General features: G+C 40.4%; 1 protein-coding gene across 11 annotated transcripts in view; it reads left to right on the top strand.

Moving 5' to 3' along the window:
* mcf2l2 (MCF.2 cell line derived transforming sequence-like 2) overlaps positions 1 to 12703 on the top strand; it is an 83144-nt gene that overhangs the window by 58409 nt on the left and 12032 nt on the right. For all 11 annotated transcript variants that reach the window (XM_076277909.1, XM_076277902.1, XM_076277910.1 and 8 more), the window contains exons 18-24: positions 1551 to 1620; positions 1734 to 1826; positions 2130 to 2222; positions 5173 to 5298; positions 5631 to 5852; positions 11619 to 11711; positions 12337 to 12415. In XM_076277909.1, coding sequence (XP_076134024.1) covers positions 1551 to 1620; positions 1734 to 1826; positions 2130 to 2222; positions 5173 to 5298; positions 5631 to 5852; positions 11619 to 11711; positions 12337 to 12415 — 776 coding nt within the window. The remainder of the gene's footprint in view (positions 1 to 1550; positions 1621 to 1733; positions 1827 to 2129; positions 2223 to 5172; positions 5299 to 5630; positions 5853 to 11618; positions 11712 to 12336; positions 12416 to 12703) is intronic.

The raw sequence follows: 12703 nt of genomic DNA, 5'->3' as shown, positions 1-12703 counted from the left end.
AGCAATCTTCCCCAACAACTCCTCAAGCCTTTTCTCTCAGCTCCATATCTGATTTTGTTTCTGAACAAGAATTTTTTTGGTGACGGGATTTCTTTTGTGTGAAAAGTATAAACTACTCATATATTTATTTGGGTTCTTTTGTCTTTCTCATAATGACACTTTCAAAGGGTACTCTCCAGTGTTTTTTCTGTTTGTGTTTATGTGAGCAGAGGTATGCATTGCCTCGGGGACAGGGGCCCAAATTGCTCACCTTCCTCAGGAGGTGTACTAACCTCTGTGACATCTCACCCCTGGGTTGGATCGTGTTACATGGAGGGTGAAAGGGGCCTAAACAAAAGGGCCATGTCTAGTAGCGTGGATCTCCCATCGACAGTAACACATATAATATACAGCACCTGATCCAACAATGTGACTGCACCCAACCTTATCTGTCAGCATTATGGCTTAACAACCTAGCCTTGCCTCGCTAGCTGACAACAGTTGCTGTCACTCACTATATGGCCTGAGCGAGGTGCCCAGTGACATAATCAATTGTGTGGGGATAGGAAGAACTGTTTTGGTAACCAAACAATGTTGATGCTATCGCATGACAGATGGAGACCCAGACAAAATGTCATGTGATTCTGCTACATATTACACAGGGGTGACATCATTCAGCTTAAAGGAACACGCCACCGTTCATGAAATTGGGTTATTCACCGTCTCCCCTAGAGTTAGTAATAAGTGGGCAAAAGCATGTTTGTCTCCGTGCATGCATTGTCTTATGGTGCTTTCGGGTTGTCTCGTAAATCCGCCGCCCGAGTTGGAAAGTGTAAATTACCCAGCTTCCTTGCCGCATTTTGGGCAGGCACGCCCACTTTACCTCGGAGTACTTGAGGGTACCCCGAGGTGGACGTACAACCTTACAACAAACATGGCTGTGCCATAGTTGAGATGAGATGACATGTATTTTTTTGGCATATGTACTGTGTTGGTCATGTTAATGTTGATGTAATGCTCTTACACACTAGATTACATTGCTGCTTCAATCCGGTCACCAATTCATGCATTGCACGGTCTTGCTGTGCCTTCAGTACAATGTAACAATTTGTTTTCAAGTCGTTTAGCTAGAGGCTACATGTAGCACAAAACAATAACAATGACTAGCCTCCTGCTAATGCCCCTCGTGGCTCGAGAGAAAGGCGTTCCTAAAGCCACTCATTCGTACATGTTGTACGGGTGGGTGTACGATGATTTACGAGACTACTGGAAAGCAGCATTAGTCCGGCAGCACCACTGCTAGCTTAGCTTAGCATAGTGAATGCAGTTCAACTGCTGAGACTGGAAAAAGGCAATCAGATACATTATGTCCAACAGTAATCTCCCTGTGACTCTTACAGTATGTGTATGTGTAGATCTGCTCCCAGTGATTCATCCTCTGTTGCTGTGGTCTATGCAGGGAAATGTTTATTGACTGTGGTCCAGACAAATACACAAATCAACATTATCCTGGAACACTGTCAATTATTCATGAAATTCATTTATGCCATTGTGTGTCATTTCCTCCCCAGTACCTTCCTAAAAGAGTTAGAAAACTGCTGTGAAAAGCCAGAGCTGGTGGGAACTTGCTTTCTGAAAAGGGTATGTGATATCTGATTGTATACACTTGCATACCCTGTGGTTCCTGAGATAATCGAGTGTCAGTTGATTTTTTTAAAACTGAGTAAACTGAGGGCTGGTATCTTTTTACGCAGAAAGAAGAGCTGCAGATCTATGAGAAGTACTGCCAGAACAAGCCACGCTCTGAAGCCCTGTGGAGACAATGCGGAGACAGTCTGTTCTTTCAGGTCTCGCTCAGTGCTCCTCTCCCTACATCTGTGTTCTGGCCTCCTCCTCTCCACCTTTGTGTCTTCACAGTTGTATTCTCTTGCTACCATAAGTTTATCATGTTATCCTCTTTCTCTTTTGTGGGTTCATTTTGGGGTGAGATAAGTGTGCGTAAATGATAAATAGTGTATATAATTTCCTGAAACATCCACCACAAAAAAAGAGACACACTAGAATTTGAATTGTAAATGTGAGCAAGTAAGCATATTTGCAAGTTGTCTGTAGAAATGTAAAGAGTTAATAATATGTTTTTCTAACTGCAGGAATGCCAAAAGAGACTAGATCACAAGCTGTCACTGGATGCATACCTACTGAAACCAGTTCAGAGGATCACTAAGTATCAACTAATGCTGAAGGCAAGTTCAGTGCCATTTGAATGTGGAACGTTTTTTATGCATTTTCCTCAAAGCTTCCTCAACTACTTGTTATCTCAACACCAGTACAATACTTCCTATTCATATCATTTTCAAATAATATTCTCAAAAAGGAAAAGCTCAAGACAAATGCAAACTAAGCAATATGTAAAGGGCTACACAATAAACAAAGGTTTGCACAAATTCCGGGGCACACAAACATAAAACAACATATTCTCATATGACACTCAATAAAGTTGGAGAATACAAAGCAAGGGATTTAAGACCATTCGTCTCCCTAGATCGTCCAGATTCCTAGGTCCACACTTGTGCATTCTCCTCTTTGACTCACCCCACAGTTTTTCTATGAAGTTCAGATCAGGGGACTGAGATGGCAATGGCCAAAGCTTGATTTTGTGTTCAGTAAACCTGTTTGTTTTGTTTTGGTTCATTGACCTGATGAATGATCCAATCATGACCCATTTTTAGTGTCTTGACAGAGATTGACAGATTTCCTTTGAAAATGTTCAGGCTTTTCTTGGTGTTCATGATACCATTCACCTTCATAAGGTTCCCAAGGCCTTTGGGAATAAAAACAGCCCCACAATATCACAGCCACTCCACCATAATTCTCATTAGGCATGGGGTTATTTTCAGTATAGTCATTCTTCTATGTACGCCAAATCCAACTAAAGTGTTTTTTGCCAAGGAGCACAATTATCATTTAATCTGACAATAGACCGCACTTCCAGACAAATTCAACTTACATTTAAGTAAGTAAGTATAAGTATATATACTCTTTTGATCCCGTGAGGGAAATTTGGTCTCTGCATTTATCCTAATCCGTGAATCCGTGAAACACACTAAGCACACAGTGAACACACAGTGAGGTGAAGCACACACTAATCCCGACGCAGTGAGCTGCCTGCTACAGCGGCGCTTGGGGAGCAGTGAGGGGTTAGGTGCCTTGCTCAAGGGCACTTCAGCCGTGGATGTGGGCATGGGAGAGCAGTGCTCAACCACTTCCCGTAATTTTGTAACTTTACGGAATTTTGTTTCCCATTTGTAATTAAATGACTGGAAAAGCTTTTACCTGGCATACCCTCCAAATAATCTACTAGCAGTGAGTACACATTTGAAGATTTTTTTGGGGAACTTGGTGACCTCAAGATGATACCTTTTTCTGTAACTCTCAAACAGTGGTTCTAATGGAATCTTTTGCCTATCTTACCATCCTCCATACTGTGTGTGGGAGCTAGATAACCATTGGCCTTTGTCTAAGCATGTTTGCCACATTTCCAGTTTATTAGAACCTTTTAATTATTGTTTTAACTGTAAATATAGGCGTTTTCTTTAACAAAGCACCTAGTTCTTATAGCCATTTTCTGACTTACAAATGTTTACACACTTTCTTTTTATTTAAATTTAGTGTATTCTCTTGTCTTTCCGATGTTGAAAAATGGCTCTGGGATATAGCCTCTATGTCTTTATTTTCATACCTTAGTGAAAAAGAAAGTCATTCTACTTCTGAAAGTTCACAGACACTCTGATTAACTTAAAGAAGTTGAAATTAGATAGGAAAATATGTCTGTTACATCTTGTAAGATTTTCTAGGGGTGCCAATAATTGTGGGCAACATGGTTTTATTTCTTTATGAGATTTTCCTTTTTCTCAGAATACATTTGCTTCCCTTCAAGGTTGGCTTATTCTTCATTTGTTTCATTGAGATTACAATAAATCGGCAAAAGATTCCGTTTTATACCTGTTTTTAGTCAATTTTATCAAAGGTGCCAATAATTTTGGAGGATACTGTATGCGTTTACAACTTTGATGTTTAAACACATTATCTCACAACATTGTGCATATCTATTCCAAAATACAAAATATTGAAAACAATTAATATCCTCCTGTTGCAGTGTTATACATTTCATTTCCATATCACTAATTGTTTTTAGGGCAGCCGTGGCCTACTGGTTAGCGCTTCGGAATTGTAACAGGAGGGTTGCCGGTTCGAACCCCGACCAGTAGGCGCGGCTGAAGTGCCCTTGAGCAAGGCACCTAACCCCTCACTGCTCCCCGAGCGCCGCTGTTGTTGCAGGCAGCTCACTGCACCGGAATTAGTGTGTGCTTCACCTCACTGTGTGTTCACTGTGTGCTGAATGTGTTTTACTAGTTCACGGATTGTTATAAATGCAGAGACCAAATTTCCCTCACGGGATCAAAAGAGTATATATACTTATACTTATATATTTTCAGTTACCTGATTTCTTCTCTCAAGTACAAATACAGTATAGTAGCTCACATAAAGCCCCATATAAAGCTGCCAAAACTACATACTGCTAAATATTGGGCTGACCCCATGCAGTTTTCTATTCTTCAACACGACTTGCACTGTTATACATCACTGACATTTTGTTTTGCTCCTTTTCCCACCTAACTGACACTGGCATTCAAACAACTCTGGCATAGTTTTTAAGGTGCATTATTTAAAGGTGCATTTGAGTCATAAAATAGTCAGGCTATGCACAGCTGTGCAGGCAGCCCATAACAGTAATTTATCAATTCAAAATACCAATACATTTCTACAGAATACTTTCACTACAGAATACTTTCTACATGCTACGCATTCATTGGGTTTTATTCACTGCCATAATTTAGGCTGTGAATGTTGTTTATTTACTCCATGGAGGAATGCCATGAGAACAGCTTTAAGCTTTGTTTTGAAAGGTTTAATGTTGTCTGCAGTAGAGTAGCATACCAAAGTAAAAAAAAAAATCATCTCTGGATTAAGTAGACAATGTCTGTGCCAGACATCATAACTTACCATAATTAGGTGACCAATATCTGTAATGTTTGTAGATGGACAATATAGTGTGACAATAAGCAAGCATGCTTAAACTTTTGACATGTTGCATGGTTTTGTAAGATAAGCCTTATCTATTTTTGTTTTCAGGAAATGTTGAAATGTAGCAAGAACTCGGAGGGAACGGTTGAGCTGGAGGAGGCCTTGGCAACTATGCTTGACATCATCAAGTCTGTCAATGATTCTATGCATCAGATCGCCATCACTGGCTTTGAGGTACTGATATTTTGCTCTCAGTGTTGGTTGTAGACAGATTACATTATCATGTATTATGTTGGTGATGTTTTTGTTAGTGATTTGTGATTTGTTAGTGATTTTGGTTTTGACGGTAAATAGGCTTAGTTGTAGATTGGCAGCTGTGTGAAATCCCCTACCTATAGGACAAGGAATTTAACATCTCTCTAGTGTATATTTGAAATCTGTACAGGTTTGTGTAGACAGTTACAGGATGTGTGATGGTTATTACTTCATGTTATTACTACATGTTTGTAGTTATAACAGTTATTACTTCATCTTATTACTACATATTTGTAATTTCCACTATTCAGGGAAACCTCAATGACCTTGGGAAACTGCTAATGCAAGGTTCCTTTAATGTGTGGACAGACCATAAAAAAGGTCACAATAAGGTAAAGGACCTTGCACGATTCAAGCCTATGCAGAGACACCTCTTCTTGTACCACAAAATGCTCCTCTTCTGCAAAAAGCGTGAGGAGACTACAGAGGGCCATGAGAAATCTCCCTCCTACAGCTTCAAGCACTCCCTAAAGGTGAGCTAAGTTTCTCCAGCTTCCTGTTCTGACAGCAATCATGAGGAACTTCAGTTCCATCATGGAAACGGAACTCTGTTAAATTATATCAATAAAGTTGACTTGATTTGACTTGTTATAAGATTGCACAACAGAATAAGTTTTCAACTTCTTCTCTTGATCCTGTCCCTAGATGACCACCCGTCCCCTATTTCTGCCCTCTTACGTGTATGTGTCACTTAATATTCATTTCTATACAAACCAAGACGGCGGTTTCCTAAAGAAACGCAAGCACCCACACCATAAGTGTATCTAAATTAGCTATGTACCAAAAATTACATTTTACCGTGACTCAAAAAGCTGTAAACAGTGTTGTAAGGCTGTGTGTACAAATCCGCTTGGAGCTCCTGTGAAATTTTGATTTCACGACGAGAATTCTCGGTCTAACCGTTGATGTGTCGTGTGAAAGGGGGGAATTAGGGCACCCACCAGCCCAGCACTAAACTCTGAGCAAAATAGGATATTTCAGGCAGTAAAAGCCCCGGTAAGAACCAAACCAGATTTTGTTTAAATCTACACACCTATGGCTACTGAAAAATGTAAGGTTCATTTATCAAATGTTATTTTGAAGTATTAAAAAACATTGTTGTTTTAGAATTGTCTAAAAAAAGGGCCGGTAATTGGTGCTTTTATGATAGAATGTTTCCAACAGTTAGCCTAGAAATCTAGACGCACTCTAGCAGCAGCAAATGTAATTTGCAGCTAGGGTAGTCTAGCAACTCTCCGTTGGCTTGCGATCTGGAAAAATTAAACTTCTATCAGGCCAATCGCATCGTGTATAGAGTCGGCGACGGTTCCGTGTGAATTTCCTGCTACTTGAAAACAAAGAAGATGGATGCTGCTGCTGGCGAACAGTGGTCTTTGAATCGCGAGTGAAGCTTTTTTTAAATTGGCTCCGCTAGTGGAAAAATGCATGGGTTGTAGCGCTATCCTATTGTGTGCAGAGGAAATTTGAAAGACAACCGTTTATCCCGCCCCTCGGATTGAGTACTGGTGAGTTTTGATGTGGGTCTAGCCTATCCTCAGGCTATCCAACAGTGTCTCCACAGTTGGCTTGAAAGTAATTAACACCTCACTTTAAACAGACATTTTCCTCAGTGCTTTAAAAATGACTTTGGTCAATCCACTATTAACAAACCAAATCTCAACCATATATTTCGATTATATTTTAGAGGAATTTCAATCAGATTTTTAGATCTAAACACAGTGCAGATACTGCTCTAACTAAAATAATCAAGGATTTTTTGACTACTGCTGTATTAAACCCAATATATCACAACATTTTACAACATCATTTGGAAAAGTGGGTGGGGCTCTTAGAGTGCTTGCTTAATCGATTAAAAACATACATTCTAAAACGGATAATGCGGTCCTTGATTGCTGATTAATGTTCAATTGCATTGTAAAATCCAGCACAAACATTCACAGGAGCATAGAATCAAGTCAATCAAACTTGTGTGATATTGATCTGGCCAGTGGTGGTCAGAGGTGGTTTTGAATCAGTTTGACCTGCTTTGTTGTCAACAAAGTTCAAAACAGGCGCACTAAAGGGGCAACAATAAGATGACAAAACAGGAATGGTTTTACAGGTGGTGGCAACTGATAATTTTTCCATCTTTATCCTTCTTGACTGATTTTTCACTAGTTTCGCATTTGGCTAGGGACGGGTCAGTGTCAGTGACTACTGGTAGCATAAGCCAGTACCAATAGGTTCCATTGTCAGAAGGATTGCTGTGTCTCCCAGCGCAGTCTCAAGAGCATAGAGGAGATTCCAGGAGACAGGAAATTGATCTAGGAGAGCTGAGCAGGGTGGTAGAAGGTTCTTAATCCAGCAGCAAGACCAGTATCTGCTCCTTTGTGCAAGGAGGAACAGTAGAAGCCCTGTAAGAGCCCTATAAAATGACCTCCAGTAGGCCGCTGGTGTGAAGTTCTCTGACCACACTGTCAGAAACAGACTTAATGAGGGTGGCCTGAGGGGCCGATGGCCTTTAGAGGGCCCTGTGCTCACTGTGGAGCTCAATTGGCATTTGCCATAGAATACAAAATTGGCAGGTCTGCCACTGGCACCCTTTGCTTTTCACAAATGAGAGCAGGTTCACCCTGAGCACATGTGGCAGACGTGAAAGGGTCTGGTGATGTTGTGGAGAACTTAATGTTGCCTGCAACATCATTCAGCATGACTGGTTTGGTGGTTGGTCAGTGATGGTCTGGGGAGGTATATCCTTGGAGGGATGCACAGACCTCTACAGGCAAGACAACAACACCCTTACTGCTCTTACAGTAAGTATCGGGATGAAATCTTCAGACTCATTGTCTGACCCTGTACTGGTGCAGTGGGCCTTGGGTTCCTCCTGGTACACAACAATGCCTCACTATTGAAACACTGCTCACTGGCAGAAATGTGAGGGGTGTCCATCCATAAACCAATGAGAGTGCCATCTGACATTTCATTTAAGAGCAGATAGGACATAAAACCACTTCTCCTTGGTATTATGGTGATGAGTGAAGCCATCTCTGCAGAAGGAATCTTCTTGCACCCGAGGCCATGTATGCAACAGCATGATTCTTATTGCTTTACTAAAACAGATTGTGCAGGTGTGTGTGTGTTTGTGTCACATCTCCAGATCACACCAGCTGCATGTTTCGCCATAGTCTAGATGACAATGGATTCATTTCCCCAGTTGTATTCTATCTTTGGAATATCCTGCATGCATTCTAAAGTTTTGTTATCTTAATCTCTTAACACTGAATCCTCATGTTTTATTTTCTCAAGCAGTAACTTTACACAGGAAGTTTTTGACATTACTCAATAGGTGGTAGCGTAGTGGTTAAGGAGCTGGGCTAGCATGTAGTAGGGTTCCACCCCATGGTGCCCTTGAGCAAGGCACTTAACCCCAAGTTGCTCCAGGGACAATGGCCCTTGTATTATGATCGACATATGTAAATCGCTTTGGATAGAAGCGTCTGCTAAAATGAATAAATGTAAAAATGTTGATGTAAATTACTTTGTATGGTTTAATTATTGTAGTGGTTTTTTAAAAATTTTGTCTGGCAACCCCCCAAAAAACATTGGCCAAGTCTCGCGACCCCTTTCTCTCCAACCGGCAAAAAGTTTGTTTCACTTTGGAAAATGTTGCAAGATCGTTGGTGGCAGAGGCAGAAAATGTCTTAGAACATGTTCATAGCTAGACTATGTCAATACCAAAGGCATTAATGCATGGCAGCCTTTTACAATCTGCTTTATTATTTTCCAATGGATAACTAGCACTCATCCAATGTATAAGGCAGAGATTTAAGTTTGTGTAAACAGAACATCCACTTTCGGACATTATGGAAACACTATGAATTTTAAGCCTACATCTAGGGCATCTACATTTTTCGTTTTTCAATTTGCAAATCATTTTATGACCCCTTCCTATTTTTTGGCGACCCCCAGTTTAAAATAATTATTGTATTATTGGATATTGGATTATTGTATGATTTGTCTATTAATAGTCATAGCAACTGATTGGAAACAAGTGCTCGGTCTTCACTCTAAAATCCCACAAGAGATTACTCATCTCCCAAACTCTTACTAGGAAGACTACTTCCATATCTGAACCATTACTCAGGCAACTGCAGTTGGCAATAGTGCTCTTAATCCGTTAACATCTGAGAAAAAACATCCTCTGACACCCCCCCCCCCCAGCACATCTGCACCATACCATTGATGTTTTTATTGTTATTACATTCGTTATTATTGTATACTCCCTTGCTTTCTGGATGTAATGGTTAATGCTTTGGTAATGTTCCACTCACCAAATTTTGAATTCCTTTGAGACTCTGGTTACATCCTTTCCAGTTACTCCAGTTCCCACATGTGGTATCATTTCCACCTCCTTGCCACCCAACTTTGTGGGTGATTCATGTTTTATGAATGTGCTTTTTTCAGTACAGCACAGTCATAAAAAACATGGACACACCTTGTGTTCGTAATCTTTTACAGATGACTAGATCATCTATTAATCATGTAGACATTTGTTGTGCACAGAAATAAATAAGCTGTGGATGCCTCATGTACAGAAAGGAGAATTTTGACCCCTCAGAATAGTGAGACTAAAGGATGTCAAACATACAGTCAAATTAATGCTGCCTTTAAGGGTTTGTTGTTCCATGTTCGGCAATCATATATACGATGTGTCTTGCATTTATACCCTGGTTGGAAATCAAATAACAGAGTATTTAAAAAAAAAAAAACCCTATATATTTGAAATGAATGGTCTGTTAAAGACGGTGGTGTTATGTAATTCTGGAAAATCAGCCCCAAACAGAAATGAAAGTAACACATTGTAAAAAATTCTCCATATCAATTTTCAATGTTTCTGGTAACGTGTAGCATTAATGGGGTACCCAGTGAATCAAGAGCTGATGAAAAGGGCCAGAACAACAAAGCTACATAGTACATAGTACCATGCGTTCCAGGCGCACACTACTACTGACAAAGATACAGTTCCTCTTGTTATAAGTTATAAGTTCAAACTAGAAAATGTAAGTTCGAGGAAATTACCAGTGCATGAAAATGCAAAACATATATTTACATAAAATGCAAAACAAACTTTTATTGGGAAACAGTTGTGGGCAGACGAAACAGTTGGCAGGAGTCATAGTTGAAATGGCTGAACAGTTAAATAGTTAAATTATTTAATTGTGAATTATAGTAGTGAGGACTTTTATTTTGAAGGACTTGTATTTTGTGGGCAGAGGAAACAGTTGAACAGCATCTGTAGTCTTAAGAGAGCCAGATTGTATGCTTAAAGCCTGAGACAGAGTAGATAGTTTACAAGTTCAATGTAGATAGTGTAATGGATGTTGATAGACAGAAAGTTTATTGGATGTTGATAGGCAGATTGGGTTTAATGGGTGGATGAGTGAATGGTTTGAAGAAGATGGATGGATAAAAAGTTGGATGAAATGTGCCTTATATCCCTGTAGAATGGAGAGGCACAGAGACAGTTGGCCTAGTTGAGCAGAAAGCAGTTGATACAGGTGCAGTCAGCTTAATTGACTCTTTGAGGGGGCCTAGTTGAGCAGCTGGCCGTTGATACAGGTGCAAATCAATTTAATTAGCCCACTGTGATGTCATAGTGCCAATACAAAGTCTATGGGGAAAAATAAGCTTTATTTTTGTTAATATTTCAAAAAGTATAAAGTTTACAGAAACGGAAAGTACTTTGCACAGATGTCATTTTCAAGACCTAAGTTTCAAAGTTTGAACGAAGTTTCTAGGTTAAACGGTTGAAGCTAAATTAGATGCAGAAATTTTGGTAAGAAGAAGACTTTGGATAACAGAACAGTGCATTTTCATTCACCGTAATTAGTTTAAAGTCATTATCTTAAGGTATAATAACCACATTAGGTTGTTATTTTAAGTGGTCATGTCAATTTGAATCTCTCTAGATTTAATAATTATATTCTTATAATCTGTTATTACACGGCTCTTTATAATGCTGTAGAATGCTCCATTCACTTGATGTTCGGAGGTCTGATAATTTTGTATGACAGACAATACATTACCCCTTACTTGGAAATAAGGGAATATCAATGTGGGCTGTATACTGACTAAAGGAGCATTCCACCTCAGGAAAAAGGAATGATGAACTTTGCCTTCATGTGATGTGTGAGCTGTCATTTTTCAGCATTAGTCATTAGTGTAACTGACATTTGTGGTGTCTGTTCCTGTTTTCATAGATGAGTGCAGTTGGTATCACAGAGAATGTGAAGGGTGACATAAAGAAGTTTGAAGTGTGGTACAATGGGCGAGAGGAAGTTTACATCATTCAGGTATGTGGTCAATGCCCTTTGCAATTCACTGAAACACGGGTTTTGAAATGGAACACCAGAAGATTTTGAGTTCAATCAAGGGCTACCAACAATGTGCCCCTGAGCAAGGCACTTAAACCCAAGTTCTGTAAGTCACTTTGGATAAGAGCATCTGCTTAATAACAAATAATGTAATGCAATGCAAACTGAATTAGCTATCAATTGAGGAGGAAGTTGTCCCCTTTACATATATGTATGTATATATTACAGTAAATTAAGCTAATTTATTCCAACTAAAATGGGCACAAACTAAATTCTTATTCAGTATGGGCCATTTGGTCAAGAGTAGTTATTTTTTTGTATGGTCAAGCATTGAAATTGAGGCATTCAATTATGGAATTTTGTATGATGTAAGTATTAGGTTAGTTATGAGCTTATGGAGATATGCTATTCCTATAGTTGACCACTGGAGAGCAGTGTTGACTTGTGGAGTGGTAGACAGTACTATGTTAGAGACTGCACTGAAAGATCTGTGTGTGTGTGTGTGTGTGTGTGTGTGTGTGTGTGTGTGTGTGTGTGTGTGTGTGTGTGTGTGTGTGTGTGTGTGTGTGTGCACGCCTGTCTGCTTGTGTTGGTGCTATTCCAGGCCCCTTCCATGGATGTGAAGAGTATGTGGGTGTCGGAGATCCGCAAAGTGTTGACGTGTCAGCTGGAGGCGTGCAGAGGTAAGAAGTTCCCAGCAGGGGGCACTGTTAGGCACAACCCCACCCTCACTCTTCACACTGCCTCACACACATTCCAGCTTCCATGTGGAAGCCCCCCCCCCCCCCCCACCCCACCCCACCCCATCCTCTCTGGGGCCTGGGTGGAGCCGCATCTGTGAGAGCGTGTGCTGTGACTTTGCCAGTGTGTGCAGGAAGGAAGGGTTCACGGTGAGGTAAAAATGGCTGGAGGAGGCCTCTCAGAGTGAGACCCCCCCCCCCCCCCACCCCACCCCCCACACACACACACAC

This window comes from Alosa pseudoharengus, unplaced genomic scaffold (genome assembly GCF_046254945.1).
Source record: "Alosa pseudoharengus isolate Yale_2024_CS ecotype anadromous, Long Island Sound unplaced genomic scaffold, YU_APseudo_1.1 YU_APseudo_1.1_scf_11, whole genome shotgun sequence".
In the NCBI taxonomy this organism is placed as follows: domain Eukaryota; kingdom Metazoa; phylum Chordata; class Actinopteri; order Clupeiformes; family Clupeidae; genus Alosa; species Alosa pseudoharengus.
Note: the sequence above shows the minus strand (reverse complement) of the source record. Positions and strands in the feature narration are given on the sequence as shown.